The sequence below is a fragment of the Rhinolophus sinicus genome, linkage group LG01, assembly GCF_036562045.2.
Source record: "Rhinolophus sinicus isolate RSC01 linkage group LG01, ASM3656204v1, whole genome shotgun sequence".
In the NCBI taxonomy this organism is placed as follows: Eukaryota; Metazoa; Chordata; class Mammalia; order Chiroptera; family Rhinolophidae; genus Rhinolophus; species Rhinolophus sinicus.
In genome coordinates this window covers 134,256,990-134,276,377 of record NC_133751.1, presented here as the reverse complement: position 1 = coordinate 134,276,377, position 19,388 = coordinate 134,256,990, and the positions used below count along the sequence as shown (strand labels likewise).

Genomic DNA, 19,388 nt, shown 5'->3' with positions numbered 1-19,388 from the left:
CGGGCGGGCCTGATGTAATCATGAGCGTCCTTAAAAGTGGAAACTGGAGGCAAACAAGTCAGTGGGAGGTATGATGATGGAAGAGGTCATGTAATGTGTTGTCATGTGACTGCTGCCTATGAAGGTGGTGGAAGGGAACCACTAGCAAAGGTTTGCAGCAGGTGGTCTCTTGAAGCTGGGAAAGGCAAGGAAGTGGGTTCTCCCCTCCAGCCTCCAGAAAGAAACTCAATCCTTCTAACGCTGCTTTTAGCCCAAAGAGACCAAGTGACAGACTTCGGTCCTACAGAACTATAAGACAATAAATCACTAAATTTTAAGCCACTGTGTTTGAGATAATTTGTTATGGCAGAAATAGAAAACTAATACACATGCCTTCTAGAAAACAGTGACTCTGAGTGGCTCCAACTCAGAAAGCAGAAAGAAATCCCTGGCTGAGCACCCTGAAGCAGTCCATTCAATATGAATTAGAAAGACAGAAGGCTCTAGAAGGAGGCATCCTGGAAAAATAGGACTCTGTATGATAGTGTCAGAAAAGAGTAAGGACATTATAAAAGAAAAAAGAAAAAAAAAAAAAGAAAGGACAAAGAGAAGCAATTACAATCTCCAGAAAAATAACTAAATAAATACAAAATCTACACAGGAAAATCATGATCTAACTACAAACGGAACCAAATGTGGCCAAGAGTTTAAGCAATTTTGGGAGTGTAATAAAATAGATTCTATTTGACCTCGTGAGAAATATAGTTGAGAATTGTAGGGATTTTGACAGTGAACTCAAAGAGAAGAAATCTTTTGAATCCACTAGGAGAGGCAGTGTTATAGACTCATAAAAACACAAATATAAATGCTGCTTATTAGTTTTCTAATTGGTCAAACCACTGAAGACTTAGAACAACCACTAAAATTTAAAGAAGTTAATGACCAATGACCATGAAGAAGAGAGGTAAAGGGAAAGTGGAAAGTAAAATACATTCACTTTACAACAGGAAGTTAGGAGCTATTGATTAATGTTGATGAAATAAGAAATAGGATTATGTGTATTATTTAACATCTAAACATAATAACATGACTATCAAATTTTGGAGGAAGTCGAATAGAATAAATCAATTTTTCATATTAGGTATTATCCATAATTGATAAGCCAAGAAGTAGATGTGTTATCCAGAGTTATAAACGTAACCAATAGAAGAGGTTAAAACTGAAATAGTTAAATGAGGTTTCCTTTTATGAGTAAACCTGGGCCTGTGAAGTGGTAGGGCCCAATCCATCACTTTTCGTCATAAACTCCTCTGTAAAATTTGGTTTGTTGCATATTGTAATTTGATACATGTGAAATACTGAAAAAAAAGAAAACTAATAACACTTAAGCTTGAAAGTGTTACTCATATGAAAGAGGAAAATAACGTGTATATCTAAATGATTTTCAAAAGGGTATGGTGGATCAATTAGTTATAAAAAAATAGTCGAGGGTTAAAAATGGACTCAGAGAGGGCAATATTTAAAGCCTTGATGACTTTAGTATCTAGTAATAAATATTGAAACATTGCTCACTCTTGGAAAGCTCTATCTTATTTTTAACCTAAAACCCAAAACTAAAATTTTTGATCATTTAATTTAATTCTAACCTTGGTTGAAAAAAAAAGATAGATACGCTTGTGGTCTTACATAGACTGATAGAGGACTTATAGGTCTTATATACGGTAATGTAACAGTCAGATATTTGGCAACAGCTAGTTACTTATTTTTCGAGTAAGATTTCTTTTAGATAAACATTCCCAGAAAGGCAATGTAGGATGATGGAAAGTATTTATGTTTTAGAGTCTGAAGTTGAATGCTAAGTTTAATCTTTTGAGCCATGTGAACTTGGGAAATATTTTGTGACTTACTTTATTACTCTGAAAAATAAATGTATTTCAAATCGTTTATCTAGCATCTAATATAGAATAAGGAAAACATTATTTTATTTGATTCTTCAGCTGTAACCAGTGAGCCATTGGCCACAATATAACTGCTGTGGCTATGCAAAGAGAAAGGAGAGAAAGAATGGGGCTAGCAAGAAGATGGCGGCTGGGCTGGCAAGCGTGGATGGCGGTTTGCGGACAGTGTGTATCCAGCCTCCAGTGAGAGTATAGTGCCGCCAGAGAGAATAAAGTGGTATGACTCCCCTACCTATGGCTCCGTGGGTGTTCCTTTTTGGCCTCACCATATCCTGCGTTCTTGTATGGGGAGCGGGAGCAGAGACCCCGCAGGGTCTCCCGCACGACAAATGGCGCAGCGAGCAGGGTCCCCCGCACGACACATGGCGTAGTCGGCAGGATATGGTGCCAGCCAAAGCTCTCCAAAGGACGGTGGAGCAGTTTGTGCATGTGAACACCCAGCCTGAGGAAGACCAGGAGGAGCAGCTGCCGGAGAGCTGGACCCCCGTGGAGGGGTGGGAGGACGTGGACGGTTCTCCCACCAGCACAGGAAAAGCCATGCAGCTGCTGGAGAGATGGAGCCCCGTGGAGAGGTGGAAAGATGTGGACGGTTCCCCAACCAGCACAGGCCGGAGAAAGCGAAGGTCGTTGCAGCCCTGTGGGCCGGGGAAGTTCCTGCTCAGGCAGCCTGGAGGATGCAGGACTTGTAGTCCCAGGAGGTAACGCTTGCTGAGTCCTCCGTGGGAGATGAGGGTGAGGTCAAGGTCATCCCTCACCCCCAGGACAGCCCTGGTGAATGACTATGGACTATGGGGAATTGCCTTCCATCCCTAATTTAATGGACCGCTTGACTGTTTGTTTGGGAACTGTTGTTAGTGGAACTGGGGGATATTTGCTTTTGTCTCTTGACTGGCCGCCATTGAGAATATGTAAGCACCTTGATTGTGAGTCGCTGTTGTTCCAGCAGGGTACCCTGAGAGGCACAGAGAGAGTGGCAGTGCCCTGAGAGCCCTGGCTGAGTCCAGGAAGTCTGGCTGAGCCCTGAAGATACCCTGGCTGTGCCCAGGAAGTCGGGCTGTTCCCAGAGAGAGTAGAGCCCTGGCTGAGTCCAGGAAGTTTGGCTGAGCCCTGAAGATACCCTGGCTGTGCCCAGGAAGTCGGGCTGTTCCCAGAGAGAGTGGCAGTGCCCTGAGAGCCCTGGCTGTGTCCAGGAAGTGTGGCTGTGGCAGTGCCCTGAGAGCCCTGGCTGTGTCCAGGAAGTGTGGCTGTGGCAGTGCCCTGAGAGCCCTGGCTGTGTCCAGGAAGTGTGGCTGTGCCCACAGAGAGTGGCAGTGCCCTGAAAGCCCTGGCTGTGTCCAGGAAGTGTGGCTGTTCCCAGAGAAAGTGGCAGTGCCCTGAGAAATCCTAGCTGTGTCCGGGGAAACTAGTGGTACCCTAAGAAGTCCAGGAAGTCTGGCTGTGCCCAGGAGTACTGGTGGTGCCCTGAGAAACCCTGGCTGTGTCCGGGAAGACAGGTGGTACCCTAAGAAGTCCAGGAAGTCTGGCTGTGCCCAGGAGTACTGGTGGTGCCCTGAGAAACCCTGGCTGTGTCCGGGAAGACAGGTGGTACCCTAAGAAGTCCAGGAAGTCTGGCTGTGCCCAGGAGTACTGGTGGTGCCCTGAGAAACCCTGGCTGTGTCCGGGAAGACAGGTGGTACCCTAAGAAGTCCAGGAAGTCTGGCCGTGCCCAGAAGCACTGGTGGTGCCCTGAGAAACCCTGGCTGTGCCCAGAGAGCCTGGCTGTGTCCAGGATATTGCATTCACCCCCAGGCTCCTCGCACAGGTCCCTCATGGAAGACGCTTGTCGCGTAGATTGTGAGGCGAGAGCCTGTAGGGGTGGAGTGTGGGGGCGGAGCCCCAGAGAGAAGTTTCCAGGCTCTCGGCCTCACATAGAAAGGTGTTGGCTCAGGTAGTAAATGGCCAACTGTGATTGCATGGCCATCAGCTGTGGCTAGTTGGCCGTCAGCTGTAACCAGTGAGCCATTGGCCACAATATAACTGCTGTGGCTATGCAAAGAGAAAGGAGAGAAAGAATGGGGCTAGCAAGAAGATGGCGGCTGGGCTGGCAAGCGTGGATGGCGGTTTGCGGACAGTGTGTATCCAGCCTCCAGTGAGAGTATAGTGCCGCCAGAGAGAATAAAGTGGTATGACTCCCCTACCTATGGCTCCGTGGGTGTTCCTTTTTGGCCTCACCATATCCTGCGTTCTTGTATGGGGAGCGGGAGCAGAGACCCCGCAGGGTCTCCCGCACGACAAATGGCGCAGCGAGCAGGATCTCCTGCATGACAGTTACTCATATGAAAGAGGAAAATAACGTGTATATCTAAATGATTTTCAAAAGGGTATGGTGGATCAATTAGTTATAAAAAAATAGTCGAGGGTTAAAAATGGACTCAGAGAGGGCAATATTTAAAGCCTTGATGACTTTAGTATCTAGTAATAAATATTGAAACATTGCTCACTCTTGGAAAGCTCTATCTTATTTTTAACCTAAAACCCAAAACTAAAATTTTTGATCATTTAATTTAATTCTAACCTTGGTTGAAAAAAAAAGATAGATACGCTTGTGGTCTTACATAGACTGATAGAGGACTTATAGGTCTTATATACGGTAATGTAACAGTCAGATATTTGGCAACAGCTAGTTACTTATTTTTCGAGTAAGATTTCTTTTAGATAAACATTCCCAGAAAGGCAATGTAGGATGATGGAAAGTATTTATGTTTTAGAGTCTGAAGTTGAATGCTAAGTTTAATCTTTTGAGCCATGTGAACTTGGGAAATATTTTGTGACTTACTTTATTACTCTGAAAAATAAATGTATTTCAAATCGTTTATCTAGCATCTAATATAGAATAAGGAAAACATTATTTTATTTGATTCTCATAAACATATTAGCTAGAAATTATTTTCCACACAATTTTTCCACTTTTCCAATAGCTGCTGCTTTGTTATTCTCAGGGAAAAAAAAAAAAAAGTAATGAGATAATTGTAAAAAATGCAATGAGTTTTTCTCTTTTCTTTCCATCTCCCAGGAATTTTGGGAAAATGCAGATATCAAAATAGAAAAGACACTGGTTTGTGTCTCTTTTCTTTGGATCTGTAGAGTTACCAGAAAAAAAACATTGGGGATAGAGGTAAACTTAATACATTTCCTAGGATTTCAATGTACTGGAAATGTCCAGACCCCTGCAGGTCTTTACCCACAGATTGCATCACCTATCATAAAACTCTATAGTTGTGTTTTTGTTCCAAGTTCATATTTACTGTACTAATAATGCCGTTAGCACAAGTCATTTCCAGGGAATTAGTCATTGCAGTCAGTGGGTTAAATCCTCACGAAAAAACCTGCAGGTGACCCAGTTGCACTGACCTTAAGTATAGAATTTCAGATCAATAACTACAGTACTTGGATTCTGAAATATAAAACAATCTCTAGTGTTTTCGTTACCCCAGTGGGTGTTATCAGACAGGGGATCACTATGGCAATTGCAGGTTCTTCTCATATTAATATTTGCTTTTGGTCCAAAAAGAAACAATTTTAAAAAGTAAATGCCTTCTGTTCTTTTTTCTTGGAATATGTAATGATGACTTTCAAACATATAAAGAAAATTAACAGTAATTCAAATAGCATAAGTAGTCATTAATTGCTTGTACATGAAATAAAATTTCCTCCTCAGAGATAAAGCGTTCCAGTTGGATGTAAAATTCCTTTGGTCTAATCACCTTTTAAATCTATCATAAAAGGGTAACAGAGCTCTCAATTTGGGATGAAGTGAAAACATGAAGCCTTCACAAACTGGGCTTGGGGGTAGTGAGACCGGAAAGGGAAATCATGCTATAACTACGTGAACCATATCATTGCCTGGCATGGTGTTCTGCTAGTGTTTAAACCAAAGAACAGAAACCACTTCAAGTATTTACACCAACAGAGCAAATTATTTTGATGCAGAGAACTGGTTACCCATGTGATGAAGAAGCCAAGAGCCAAATAAAGAAGGCAGAAGTAACCATGAGACCAGCCATTGCAGGAAGCCACGACCAGGATGGAGGGGCCAAGAGAGGAGGAGCCACATCGTAAGATGGAAGCGGGAACCAGAGTGGACCTGTCCAGGCCACGCTGACACCATGGAAGGGACGCATCCTCAGACAGAGAAGCTCCCTGAAGCATGTGGGCAAAGGTTGGGGGGGTGGCTGGCCTTTTCTGTCCCCTTTCTGCTCTCTACTGCTCGTGGCTTCCACTGGCGGCCACAGCAGGAGGATGGCCCTCAGAGCACCTGTGAAATACAAGCTTCTTATGGTACAGAGCACAAAGGTGAGGGATGAAAATGGCCAAAGAGGCCCATAGTCAACATACCTGATCACCTCCCCTGTGAATTTACTTTACCTGCTTGATTCCCAGTTTATTCCTTTTATAAAAAGCCAGGAACTTGTGGACAGGTCTGTTGAGCTTCTCACTATATAGATTTTACAGGAGGTAGTGAGAGCTATGATAACGCTTAAGCCCCCTCTGTCTTTGTATTTATGTTTTCAAAGATTTATTTTTTTTCTCAATTGGTGCACAGTGGGGTAAAAGTACCTCCTCTTGTGTGTTTTTACCATTGCCAAGGAACTAGGTGGCCATTCTCCCATTTCTTAAGGCTATTTAAATATGAACTGCAACCTAGAGCTGAGTTGAGAACACAAGAACTAACTTCAAGGTGATGCCAGAAATACATAAGTTAGTAAACACAGGCCTCTGTCCAGCATCATAACATATTTCTCAGACATAGTACCCTGTCACTTAGTCCCTCCATTTTGCATATTAATAAATGGAAAGTACCATCCTGAGTTAGGTAAGGCACGGTTGCTCAGCTTGACTCTCCTTGCTTGAACAATGAAGGAAAAGTCTCTTGTCTCTTCACATCTAGATTGCTTTCTCAAATACAGCATGTCTAGAGAAACACCGTTAGCATTCACACAGTCTCTCACATGTTAACAAGCCTTTTCTGAGGACCATCTCATTCATTCTTACTATCATCCATTTTATGGATGTTGGCAACAGCTTCCATCTCAGTTTTGCCTTGTTCTGATCATGGCAGTGCTTCCGAAATTCTGTCCAGTCTGGACCTGAGTCTTATGACAGTACAGAGATTGTCCTACTGTTTATGGGAATTCAAAGAATGTATCCTCACCTGGGTTCTGAGGACCTGTTTCCCATGTCTCTTAAGCAAAGGGAAAGGCTGGCCTAGTATCTTTAGAATCAGGAGAACTAAGGGAAGCTTAAATGATGGCTCTTCCAGATCACAGCCCTCAAATCAGCACATGTACAAGTATGCGACCAAGTAAGATCATTTCACTTAAAAGTATGGGGACCATGTTGTGAAATTTGTATGACTTCTTTACATCTACACAAAGATAGGTGCCCAAATGCAAGCCTCCCCTATTTCCTATCAGAACACTGTCCTATAATTGTGAGTCATCTTTCCTGCTCACGTGTTCCAGGACAGAATATCAGAACAAGCTGTTATAGAAATGCATGCTTATTTATTCTTTTTGTGTATTCTTCCTTCTAAAAAGAAGTTCAGAGGGACTGGGAACTATAAAATACCATTCATTCTTCCTGAGAAGGAGAGGAAGCATGACATGAAATGTTATGATGGGATAAGAGCTCCAGCCTCACCTCAAACCCATAGTTAGGACACTGCTCCTATATTCAACAACAAGACAAGCTGAAATTGTGAGCAGGCAACAAGAGAAACATCTTGGGAGAAGAAGAAACTCTGCTTTATTCTTTTTGATATCACTTTGCCGGAGCTTTAAACAAGTATGAAGACTTTTGTGAAATAAAACACAGAATAAAGGGCATATTGAGGGGCTGTTCTCCAACATGGGCTCCCCAAATCCCCACTCCCACTGATGGAAACATGGCACACACCACCAGCTAAGATCAGACCTCCTAAGTAGAGCATTTTTTTTTTTTCTTGGAGATTTTTCTTGTTTGGACTTTAATTAAGCTCCTGCTAGGCTTGTAAGCTTTTTAATTTTACCTTTCTTGTTTTTTTCTTTTTCTTCCTTGAATCAGCTTACTTGCCAGGAAACTTTTTTTCCAAGCTGTCACAATTATAGTAAGTGTACCCTAAGCTATTCAATTCAGAGATAAACTAGTAGTTGCTTCTCCAAGAATCAATAGCAGAAGTTTCCTTGCATTTAGAGAGATTTTCATTCATTCATTTTTACTTCAGTGTGTGTATGTATGTGTTTTATGGATGAGAACATAATAGAAACGGAAGCTTCATGAAGTGTACAATGACTACTGGCCAGTAAATGATATACCCCAACCTCTCATAAAAGTCACCAGTTTAACAGAAGACATTTTGCCATCACTTAATTGAATACTCACACTGCTTATAAGCAAACTGTAGTTGACTATTTAGTAATGCTGGGGGGTGAAAGGTGAGCGAACCAAGAGAAGGTGCTGCCTCATTTGATGATTTAACACCTCTTTGGTGAAATGTAATATTTAATTCACTGAAGTTCTTTTTAAAGATCCCTTTGTACTTGGTTGAATTTACACAGATCTGAAAGTATAAAGGTGGAGGCTGGGGGATACCAAAGGTGACCCCTTTAAAACAGATTCCACGAGAAGCTATTTTCATTTGAGGAGGCTTGGTTGAAAATCGGCCACTCTAAATAGAATGCTGTATTCTTTTTTTTTTTTTTTTTCCTTATTTAAGAAACAAAAACCAAAAAGACAAAAAAAAACACAACAACCCTTAGATACTATTACAGGGCCCGAAATAAAAATAAGCCATCAAAAACACAAACACTAAAATGAAAGAAGTGGAGCGTTGGGGATATTATTATCTCTATGATTGCTATTATCGTCATTCTTATTATTTACTTAATAATTCCACGCTGCCAGCTTATTCCACTAACCGCTCCTGTGTGTGAGTTACTTACTGATCGCTTCCAGAAACCGCTCAAAGAAGCTGTAAGGGAAGAGCGGCTCAGGCAGCTCCCGGAAAAACATCTTCAGTGCTCCGGTGACAACGTGGATGTCCTCCCACTGGCTGTCGTCCAAATTCAGCTTCTCTTCTGGGAAAACACGAGGAGAAATGGAACAACTGGTTTTAATGAAACAATTACAAGACACTAATTATTATGTTAATGTTTGCCTACTATCATCAGCAACCGTTAACAACCTTCTGCACCTAGAGGTTTGGTGCTGTGCATGTTTTTTTTTTCCCCTTCCCTTTTTCCGTAGGAAGGGAACATTTTCAATGGAATACCATCTGTAGGAATGCAGCTAACAAAAAAACAAGAGACACAAAGAGACAGTGCCATTGACACAGTATGTCAGATACATTTATTCCCATAATGCATCAGTATGAAAATTAGCATCACAGCTCAATGTGATTCAAAGCTATTTGGTTTTGAGGCCGAGGGGCTAAGAGTTGCCAATGATGGCCGGCTCAAGGGACCGGCCTAAAGGCCTTGCTGAGCCAACAGGAGACATATGCTAAACATGGCAATAGAAAATGAGTTATTGCTTTACATGTGTTAGCCTTGCTATGTACAAGGGAATAATGGGTAACACTTTTCTCCCACCCACCCCCCCTTTTTTTTTTGCTGAATATAAAGTCAGCAAGGAATAGAATACTGAGTGAGAAAGGATATTAATTCCTTCTTACTGCTTCAAAAATATCTTTTTTTTTTTTTTTGTAGTTTTCATCTCAGTGAGGAAAATGTACCCAGCAACAATATTAGACAGACCCCTGTTGGCCTGCATAGGCTATGCAAAGCTGTCAAAAATTATAACACACTGAAGACAAACCACAAGTGCTTACCAACTCCTCTTACAAACAACAGAAATACTTGCTTGGGAAGCTTGAGTGAGTTGAGACATTTAAATATTAAAGAAAATAAATGCCAAAATGAAGTTTTTAGAAGAAATAAAGAGATGCTGGGCAATTGTTGGTTTTGTTTTGTTTTGTTTTTTTCCCTTTTGGCCTTCAATATGAAAGCCTGGAATCATTTTCACCCAAGGAGTGTATATAATCAAGTCTGAAAGTGACAGCTTTACATACAATTAAAAGGACGCAAGACACAAAAGCAAGGCTGCTGATCTATAGTATTTGTCTTTCTAAACGTGTGACATGAAAAAAAATTTGGATTCTGGGCTTAATGAAAACAAAGCTAATCAGTTTAGACACCCTGAGGATTAACTGAAAAGCTGAATATCCTGGCAAGAACTTAACAGGTATTTTGGTCAACTGGAATTTTGTTTCTTTACCAATGTATTGGTCTCACATTCACATGCCCCGTGGTGTCAGTTTTACTAACTCAGAGGAGAATTTGAACCAAAAATATAAAAAAGCTGAGAATTGTCACCGTAGGGAATCTCTGCATGGGTTGTTTTGCTAATAGCGTTCCTGTCCTTTTAAAAATATTAGACGGAATCTTTATCATATCTTTCTTTCTCAATCTATTTCCAGGGCTACTAAGTGACGGTCCTGCTCAACAGAATGTTTGCGATGAGAAGGACTGAAGGTGGGTCTGTGTATTTCAGATGGGCTATTTATTTTTCTTCCTTTTCAATCTTCATTTTTACCTCAATCATAACACAATAATATGATCTACAACAAAATCAGCAGAGGAGACCTTCTTTCTGCCCTGCAATCATTTTTGATTGATTGTATTTCAACAATTAGTCTTTTATTTGGTTACACACTATTGAAATAGGACGACAGCATCTTAGCAGGCCAGCTTTAAACAGTCAACTGTTAACAATAGCATCAAAAAGGGAGACCTGATGGGGTTTACTGTCACTTTAAAGAACGGGGTTTTCACATTGTTGAAATCTGTCAGATATTTTGAAATGTCCCTCTCACTATGGTGCCACACCCCCTGCGTGCCCTCATAATAAAATTGGTTTTACTCCTGATTAAATCATTTTCTCCCTACCCACTACCATACTTCTCATAATGGACCTGAGCGCTCTACAGCTGGTGTTCTTCCCATGGTACCAATTCTTACTTTATCTTTTAAGCACTTTGCTGCTAAGATCTCATGCAGAGTGCTTATGTTTTGTTAAGAGCTTCATTCTTAGAGAAATAGCTTAACACATGTTCTAAAAATGTTGTACAACTTATTGCTTAAAACACATTTAGAAAATGTGTAAGTACTGTAGCTTTGGCACTGAACTTTAAGTGGAAACCTAAACACACACACACACACACACACACACACACACACACACACAACTATCTCTACCAAAAATTTATCAGAAAAGTCCAACATAAGAAGCCATTATGATACATAGGTTTGAGATTGTCAAAGGAGAGTGTTCAGGTACAACAGAATGATTTCATCTTGAGCAAGAAAACAATAACAAATAATTGCATAACCAAAGGCAAATACCATTGATATTATTCACCTCCACATAATCATCAGTTAATTGAAATGATTATGAAAACAGAATATTTCAATATGCATAAAAAATTTACCAATTAATAAGTACCATTTGATTATGCCCACTAGAAATGCCATATAATATCAGTATCACCTTGTGTTACTTAAACCTGCATTCCTTCTATAGATATCTATGTAGTCTTCATTTAAAATTAAAACAAAACAAAAACAATTTGTAGCCCTTTACCAAGTAGCTTAAAGAAATAACATGGCAAGTAGTTGGAAATATTCTTTTGGAATATAATATCTAATTTTTATATTAAATTTTTTTCATAAGCAACCAAGGTTAAGATTCCTTGTAAACCAGAGAGCTTTAAGGCATATTTTTCAAGGCCACTGTGATTTATCTAAACATACAGTTATGTCCATATTTATATGCCTCCTCATGATTCTAGCCAGTTCTCAAGATGAAATGACCATAATCCCATCTTGGTGTTAACAGGGATCCTTACATTTGGGATCCTCCAATACATTTGTACTATTTGATAGGCATTTTCTAAGTAAAGTGCTAACAGTGATGAAGTTCTATGCTTCTTCCTTTTCCAGTAGAGCAGGGTTTCTCAACAGTGATGCACTATTGACATTTGGGGCTGGATAATTCTTTGTTGTGGGGGCTGTCCTGTGCCTTCTTGGATGTTCAGAAGCATCCCTGGCCTTAAGCCACCTGCTGCCAGTAACACTTCTCAGTGGTGATGATGAAAATTATCTCCAGATATTGCCAAATATCTCTTGGTGGTGCAAAGTTATCCCCAGTTGAGAACCACCTCAATGAAGCCTGTAAGAGTCTATAGAAGTTGCTCAATAAATATGATTTATGAAGTTTACTGTAGGTAGGCAGAGAACTAGAAAGCTAGATACACACATAAGGACATTTTTTTAATATGACCTTAAAAGTTAGTAATTTTTATTGACAAAATAAAAACCCTGTACAGAACAAAATTCACATGACCACCTTTCAGGGTGCTTTGCAATAAAAACAATAACCAACAATTATTTAGTGCTTACTGTATGCTAGGGACTACACTATGAACTTGACATTCATTGTCTAATATAATTTTTTCAATCAGGAAATGAGCTCAATGACATTGTTATCATCATCTCCATTACACAGATAGGGAACGTGAGGCATGGGTAGCTTAAGTAACTTTTCCATGGCTGACAAGTGATGAACCCAGGATAAGGAGCCAATAAGCCCCTGAAAAACCACTATGTTCAGACTTAATCTTTGCTGACAGAAGCTGAAAGGGAAAAAGCAAGTAAATAATAATTGCAAGTGGTAGTAGATTCACTATTACTTCATTTCATCCCTAAATGTCTTACTTGAGACTGCTTTTACCTGTCAACTGACTGATGTTTTGTAATTACCAATTTATAGAAGGAAGAGAATCTTATATACACAGATATAAAACAAATTGGAATAAAAAGAAACCACACTAGAAAAGGGGCAGAAGACGGAACAAATTGTTGTGTGGTGATGGGGTAAAGAGGAAATATGATAAAATGGGAAACATTGCACAAAACACCAGGCCTGGATTTACAATTAATTTATTGTATATCTGTTTATTTGTGAAATGAAGATAGAAGGATACTTGTTGGTATCAAATGAGAAAACATATCTGAAAAATATTTGGAAAGCGCTAGGAAACAAACATATCCAAGACGCCGTTATGATGGGGAAGGCAAATAAAGGCCAAAAAGGCAAACTACGTAAGGGATTAAGGCAATTGAAATACCGAACAAACATCATGCATAAACCATCCTGGTTATTTTAGCAGATTTACCTCAGCGTGATGTAATTTGTCATATGAAATCAATGAAAACTTTACACACTAGAATCCAATACTATGAAGAAGTCTGGTTGGATCCAGATAGCCACAATCTTCACTCTGATAATCTATGCTGGTTTCTCCAGGCCTTCTAATTAGGTTGTCTTTAATTAATTTTGATCATGGCTTTGGTTTAAAGCATTTAAACAGAATTGAAGATAGGTTAAGTTCTAGAAAACAAATACTGTGTGACTTTTATGAGATTACAAAAAAATATATCTAAATGTATCCAAACTAGGCCATCTTGAAATGCCCTTTCTTGGAGGGTTTTCTGTGTATTTTTATTTTTGTTTTAAGTAAACATGTATCTACATCAAGCTAAAAACAATTTTACATGAAAGAAAAAAAAATGACAATAGCTACTAGGAACACTCTTTCTTAAAAATAAGAACTGAAATATGGACCTTTGATAGCCACAGTAGGTTATGGTAATTTCTAAGGAAAAAGGCACATTTAAATATCACTAATAAATTCTTTGTTGTGAGGGGGCAGCCCTCTGCATTGCAGGATATTTAGTAGCATTCCTGGCCTGTACCCACTAGATTCCAGTAGCACCTTCCTCCCAGTGCGGCAACCAAAAATAAACAAACAAACAAACAAACAAACAAACATCATGAATCGTTTACTCACTTTCCTCTTGTATGACTCTATAGATGGGTGTAGCCAGAAGTTTCCATATCAGGTCTGATTTTAACTAAACTCACTCTATTAACCCAGTGTTGGCTGCAGATAACTTGAACTATCCAGAATAGAACAGTAACATAAGAGTAAAGAGGTACTTCCTTTTGTATTAAAAAACAAATGCATTTTTACCTTGTAATTTTTTTCCATGGCACTTTTAAAACCTCTTTCTAACTTTTATTTCATTGCTGCAATAAAAAAAGAGAAAAAGACACCCCAGCTTTCTCAGTATATGGAGAGAATAGCTCTGATTTCATTAATGTAGTGACAAGAACCTACTACATTGTGAAAGTCTCAGAAAGGATGTGGTATCTGCTTCCAGCACAGATGACCATTTGGAAACCTTATCTGAAAGGCCTGCTGGATACATAAAAGTCACATCATGAATGAGAGAGATGCCAGAGGGACTCTAGATCTGAAAAATAATAATATGTTTGGCCATAAAATCAAACTGGAAGATTAGATATTAAAGTGGATAAAACACACTTTATCTATAAGGGTATAGCTGATTTTTAGTTTAGCATTTAAAGGGGTGTATCAAAAGGAAGTTCATTGAACCATTGGACTAGCTCAACCTTTCCTGTTGTGCTGGCTCCTTAAAGTGACAGTTGATTTCTGATAGATCAGAGAGGTTCCAAATTCTCAAACACAATGATGTAAACCCTTTGCCAAAAGCAGATCTTTTCATGCTGCACTCGCTACAGCTGCTTCCTACAATACCTTGGGTATAACATGAGACTCCAGTGAGGACATTCTTAGGGAACTAAACCAGTTGGACAGTTAATATGTTTGTTTACTTAATTTTTATGAAACCAGCATAGTTTGAATAGAAACTACATACCAGGGACTGCAGTACGTGCTTTTCAAAGCTACAGCTGTTGAGGCTGCTTTATATTCCTCAAAGGAGAGGGCTTCACCAGGTGCTCAGAAATATTACTCAAGTGAATACAGATTAAGTTCTAGACATTTTACATCTTATTTTTGTCCCATAGAATAATACTCTATTGACCTTGAAGACAAGCAGGAACCAACTCAATAAACTCGAAATGTATCACCCCCCACCCCCAAATGTGTATAATATTTGTTATGGGTGGAATTGTGCCCCGCTTCCAAATTCATATGTTGAAGTTCTAAACCCCAGTATCTCAGAAAGTGACTGTATTTGAAGATAGGACATTCAAAGAGGTAACCTAGGGGAAATGAGGTCATATGAATGGTCCTTAACCTAATATGACTGCTGTCCTTATAAGAAGAGGATATTAGGACACAGACACCCACTGAGGAAAGGCAATGTGAAGCCACAGGAAGAAGACAGCAATCTACGAGCCAAGGTAAGAGGCCTCACAAGAATGTAATCTTGCCAACATATTTATCCTGGACTTCTAGCCTCCAGAAGAGTGAGGAAGTAATTTGTTGTTTAACACCATGCACCCTCATCCCTAGTCTGTGGTACTTGGTTATGGCAGCTCTAGAACATGAATACAATGTCCAGAGATTTTCCACAGAGAAAGAAATCATGTTTCTGGATTGTATCTAAACATTTCCTCAATACATGGGCTATGCCACATTATGAAATATGGTAGACAACAGAGATAGCTGTTTAGGTAAATGCAGTTGAATAAAAGTAATTATCTAGATTCAGAGAAAGGGTTTGGAGCTGCAATTAGTTGAATAATTGTTTGCCATCCAGGTTCAATCTATTTCAAGTGATATGCTCTATAAAAATGTAGGATACTCTCTAGCATGGCCTCTAGACAAAGAACACAATTATGATGGTCATTTCCTTACTCATTCTTTTTTCTAGCCATTGCTTCTAGAATACAAATAGTTCATTGCTACTATAGCCTGAGACACAAAATACTAGGGAACATTTCAAACATCCTCAAGAAAAACTCAGTGGAAGCCAAATCAGCTCTCTATGGCCAAGGTATCTATCAAAGAATGAGGAAAGTGGTTTTAAATATGAAATTTTATATTCCAAAGAGACTTATTCCCCACAACTTATCATAGTAACCTCCAGGAAGCTATTAGGAAGTTTACACTGGAAAATGGTTACTTTACTGTAAGAGGAGCTGGTTGGACCTGTATATAGAATGGGCGGTTTTGTCACCTAGTCTACAAAATCCAGTTTTTTGTGAACTCCTTGAAGTAGGAAAGAGGGTGGAACCAAAAAGTTACCAGAAACTCTCTAAGATGCTAAAACTTGAAAAAAAAGCTTTTATTTATTAATATCCAATGGGATATTTTGGCATGCCATGTTGGCTTGCTTTCTACATACTTCATGTTTTGTATATTTCTTTGGAAATCACTTAAAAAGGCCTAGACATGAAAATAATGTCACAGGCTAATATGAAATATCTTTAGTTATTTTCTTTGAAGGAGCTGGAACAGCATTCTATTGTATTCAGTACAGAAACTGAGTCGGGAACAAAAATGTCTTATTTTTATTTGTCCTCAGATTTCATTTGAACGTAAATAAAATAATGGATAGGTACAACTGAAACTTATGAAGTAAGCACCACAGATAGAAAGTATAACAAATGTGTCCTTGTTTTGTATATTTTTAATTTATAATGGCATAACATAAAACATCTTCTCATGATCACAACTCCATGTATAATGCAAAATGATGTTATTGACATTTTGCTTCTCTCCAGGCTTCTAGAATGTTTTTGTCTAGGCATCTGAGGAGAGGTAGCCCTGTTCGGATTCTAAGGACCACCACCACACCACCACCACCACCACCACCACAACAACAAAAATGAATTAACTTTATTTGTTGGGGGTCATAAATTTTTTAGAAGGACATAGATCATGGTACCAATATATATTTCTTTAATTCCTTTCATACTCTGAGCTTCCAACACTGCTCTTATTTCCATTCAGTCAAAGGCTTTTTGTACTCTGCGGACACTATACACAATGGTTCATTTTACTTAACCATCTTCTCCAAACAGATTCTGAATTTGCTTGAATTTCATGGATGATTTCATACATTACATACTCCAAAGGGTAGAGAATCCATAGGATTAAATTTCATTGAAGTCAGTTTTGGAAGTTTTCTTCCTATCAGCTCTAAATTTTAACACCATTGCTATTTGTTCCCTCTAAGTTATATTACATTTGTAAATATCAAGCAGAAGTTCAGGTCAAGACATATCTCATAATGATACCTAGGAAATACATGTAACTAAGCCTTATAAATGCCCATACACAGATAAAATATCTTTTGTAGGTATAGGCACATATATAGATGTTACTTCATGTGCTAGTTTCCTCACTGGTCTAATGAGAACTGTCATCTCTCCTTTCAAATTTTGTGTGAAAATTAAATAAAATAATATAGGTGAAAGATCTAGTACAGGCTTGTTATAATATTATTAAAAAACATATTTGGACATTATCTTCTTTGTCAGCCAGACTTTGGCAAATGTTTCCAGAATCTAATGTAATTTCTGGCTCTTATTATTCCCTTTACTACAGTGTTGGTGTATGTGGGGTTAGAATAGTATTACTTAGCAGGCTTTTTGCTAGTTTAGAAGTCTTCTGTCTGGAAATACTCCACCAGCAAAGCAGAAATAAAAGGTAAACAAAATTGGTAGAATAAGACAGTGCTACCTTCATTCACTGAAACCATTTTATTCCTAGATTCGACATCTGTTAGTTGTCAATTAAAGAGAAGCTTTCTAGCAGTTATTGAGGATAATAATTTTATTTTACCTACACCATCTTGATTAATTTTACCTACACTATGGGAGTAGTTAAATCACTGTTTTTACTTTGTATCACAAGAATAGCCAGAGCTCTATAAAGGGACCTGAAATAAGAGTTGGGCTATTTATACATTTTACAACTATTTGCATAAAGTTAGACATGATAGCTAAATCTCTATGCATCAGTTTCTTTGTGAAACAACAGAATAACACTATCTTCTTAATTCTGTATCCATACAATATTCCAAGTTCAGAATAGTGATATAGATTCTTTAATGAATAGATCTGTTATCAATAACTGGTTATTTTGTTTTTTGTGAATGAAAAGTTTTAGATTTTTTTTACCTCCAAAAAGCCCGCCTGTTTGACTCCAGAGGTTTCCAACATTCAAAGATACAAAGAATAAATTCATTCTGCATCCCTTTCTAGCATAACTTTGGAGAATCATAATTCATTCAAATAATTCATAATATGGGTTGCTTTTATTACAAAGGAGTTATAAAAACTACTTGATCATAGTTGTCAAAACATTTGATAACATGATATTTGAACACTTATAATTGTTTAATATGAAAAGTGTGGTGCTTATTGTTATTTAAAAATTATTTTATTTTGAAATAGTTGAGGTAGTCTCACAATTTAAAGTTAAGAATATGAGTATACCTCAAAAGTCTCTAGTCTATGCCTACTGGCCAGTTCCCATTCCCAGAGAAAACCCATATTATCACTTTCCTATGTATCCTTTCAAAGACATTTTCTATACTCAAACAACATTACCTTCCACCACCACTATTTTAAAAACACAAACTGATATAATCTATAGTGTTCTGCATCTTGATTCTTTTCACTTGACAATATATTGTAGAGATTATCAAAATCAGGGCATAAAGAGCTTTCTCATTTTTTTTTACAGCTACATATTTAATTTTATGAATATGTAATAATTTACTTAACCAGTTTTCAATTGTCAAAGATTTTGCATAATGCTTCCGTGAATAATCTTGTATTTATATCATTTAAATCTAAGTATAGGAATACACCTGTGTGAGTACAACAAATTCCTAAGACCTGGACTTTCTAGGTCAAAGGTGATGTGTACATTTAAAACACTGATAGATCTTGCCAAACTTCCCTCATAATTAGTGCACCAATTTATGTTACCATCATAATATTTGAAAGACTATGGTTCCTTCAGAATGTATATTCATTACTGACTATAACTCTTCTCAGATGCTCATAACAAATTGTGTCTTTGATTGTATAGTTGAGAAAAGTACATAACAAAGGGTAAAATGAGGAGAGATACAGAGACTTGGACTAAAAATAGACATATAGCCTTTGTAACACAAGAGAGACTTATGGGAGATTTAACTTCTGATGAAGAGAAATGTTTAAATATTTAAATTACAACTGGTAAACAACTGATGTTTAATAAATGTATAACAATAATAATGACAAATATGAAAATAAGCCCCAACAACAGTAACTGTTGCATTGCCATTATTGCTGTCTTATTAATCTTTGTATCCCCGGTGCTTAGCCTAGTGTCCAGTGCCTGATGCACTCCGTTTTACTATTTTTGGATATATTTGCTTTGCTTGTCAAATTTTAATCTCCTTTGATTATAGAGGCTATTTCATAGTATAATAATAATAATGATGATGATGACAATCGCTATACGTACACACACAGAGACATACAGCATAATTTTGTGCTCTCTTTGCTCATCTTTTTCTTTCAAAATACGTTTTAGAAACAGTT

At 38.3% G+C, this 19,388-nt stretch overlaps 1 protein-coding gene across 1 annotated transcript in view; it reads right to left on the bottom strand.

Moving 5' to 3' along the window:
- ARHGAP15 (Rho GTPase activating protein 15) overlaps positions 1-19,388 on the bottom strand; it is a 620,551-nt gene that overhangs the window by 122,530 nt on the left and 478,633 nt on the right. Inside the window, exon 12 of the mRNA XM_019735910.2 lies at positions 8,897-9,031. Within this exon, the coding sequence (XP_019591469.1) occupies positions 8,897-9,031 (135 nt within the window). The remainder of the gene's footprint in view (positions 1-8,896; positions 9,032-19,388) is intronic.